Source organism: Plasmopara halstedii (genome assembly GCF_900000015.1).
Source record: "Plasmopara halstedii genome assembly, contig: Scaffold_1561, whole genome shotgun sequence".
NCBI lineage: Eukaryota > Oomycota > Peronosporomycetes > Peronosporales > Peronosporaceae > Plasmopara > Plasmopara halstedii.
The window spans coordinates 788,387-789,854 of record NW_020188473.1 but is presented as its reverse complement, the minus strand read 5'-3'; the positions used below and the strand labels follow the sequence as shown (position 1 = coordinate 789,854).

General features: G+C 46.3%; 1 protein-coding gene across 1 annotated transcript; it reads left to right on the top strand.

Annotated features, from left to right (window-relative positions):
* Window positions 1-35: 35 nt before the first annotated feature.
* PHALS_01576 (uncharacterized protein) lies at window positions 36-968 on the top strand (the record flags this gene model as incomplete). The annotated part of the gene is made up of 2 exons (XM_024715993.1): window positions 36-467; window positions 555-968. The coding sequence occupies 2 exons, from the start codon at window positions 36-38 to the stop codon at window positions 966-968; spliced, it is 846 nt and encodes a 281-aa protein (XP_024581636.1).
* Window positions 969-1,468: the final 500 nt, after the last annotated feature.

Genomic DNA, 1,468 nt, shown 5'->3' with positions numbered 1-1,468 from the left:
TGCGTCCAATTCTCAAACCCAACCAAATTACGCTCATGGTAGGAACGGGTTACAATGAATGGGTTGCAACGTCCGAGAAGCTCCCGGCTGTACCACACGCCATGCGTATGCCTGAAACGGAATTGACAGCGAATCAGCGTCTAGTCCGTGCGTGGTTTGGCAAGATGATGTTACTACCATCGTATCAGCGTATGCTCAAGCAGATGGATTTCGCAGAACACAGGAATTTGACAGCGCAATATGTGCAGCAAGGTCAGCAGACGAACATTCCTCGATTAGGCTGCGCGCCGAGTCGTCGATTGGTTGCGTCTGCAGATAGCTGCACCTACCGAAGTTGTGTACCTAAACCAGCCGTCCCAAAACCAGCGGATGGCTGCTCTGTAGTGTGCAATCGCCAACGCCATAGAGGTGACTTGGAAGAGTGTGCTGCGGCTTGCACCTGCGAATCGAGTGACAGTCATGCATCCGTATGTTGGATGCTTTGTGTTCAAGACTTGACCACGTGCCCCCTCGAACATCAGACCTGCTCAGGTCAGACCAAAGTGTGTATGTAGCCCGAAATCTCACCCGCAACACCTCCTCCGGCGCCTACATCACCTTCTCCGGCATCCGCTCTATCTCCTCCTGCACCTGTATCACCTCCTCCGACACCAGCTACACCTCCACCGCCATCAACCCCTGTCGTACCTCCTCCGGCATCTGTTATACCTGCTCCAGTCCCTATTGCACCCATGTCACCCCCGTCTACCTCAGGTCAGCCACCGTCATCCCATTCTGCACCAACTCCGCCTTCGTCGTCTCCAACGATCACATCACCCCCAAAAGTGGACAACCAAAGGCCTTCCGACGCATGTAAAGACTCTGACACCTCTATCGAGCATCAACGCCCGTTGATCCCCCAATTGCTCCCATGCCTACCATGCATAGTATGTGCTAGAGTAACGTTGGCACATTTTGCTGATGTCTAAATTCAATGTTACATCAGGTTCTATTCACTCCACAGTACCATTGTCGTTAATAAGTGCATGCCAGTGATGATCACATAAATGAATGCCTTTAATAGACGCTATTAGGTAAACAGAAGCGACAGATAATAAAAGGATCAGGCAAATAGACGACGACAAGATCATATGTGGATGCAGTGCTACGAGTAAGCCTACAATAGGATGATATTAATATGAAATGTACGAAATAATATATAACATTGATGAACATTCTTTTAAAGTTAAGCTACATAAAATAACCAAACTAATTATAAGAAAAAACTATATGAAAAGGAGAAAATACAATTATTACTAAAATGTTCTTAAGAAATGATAATCAAAATACAGTATCATTGCGTATCTTGGCAGGCGACATGTCCAAGGTGTCCTCGTTTAAAATTAAAATTCATTGATAACGTAAAAGATGTTTTTTGGTCTCAGACGATTTCTCATCGTATGTATGGCTGGGCTAGAAATCCATGAGA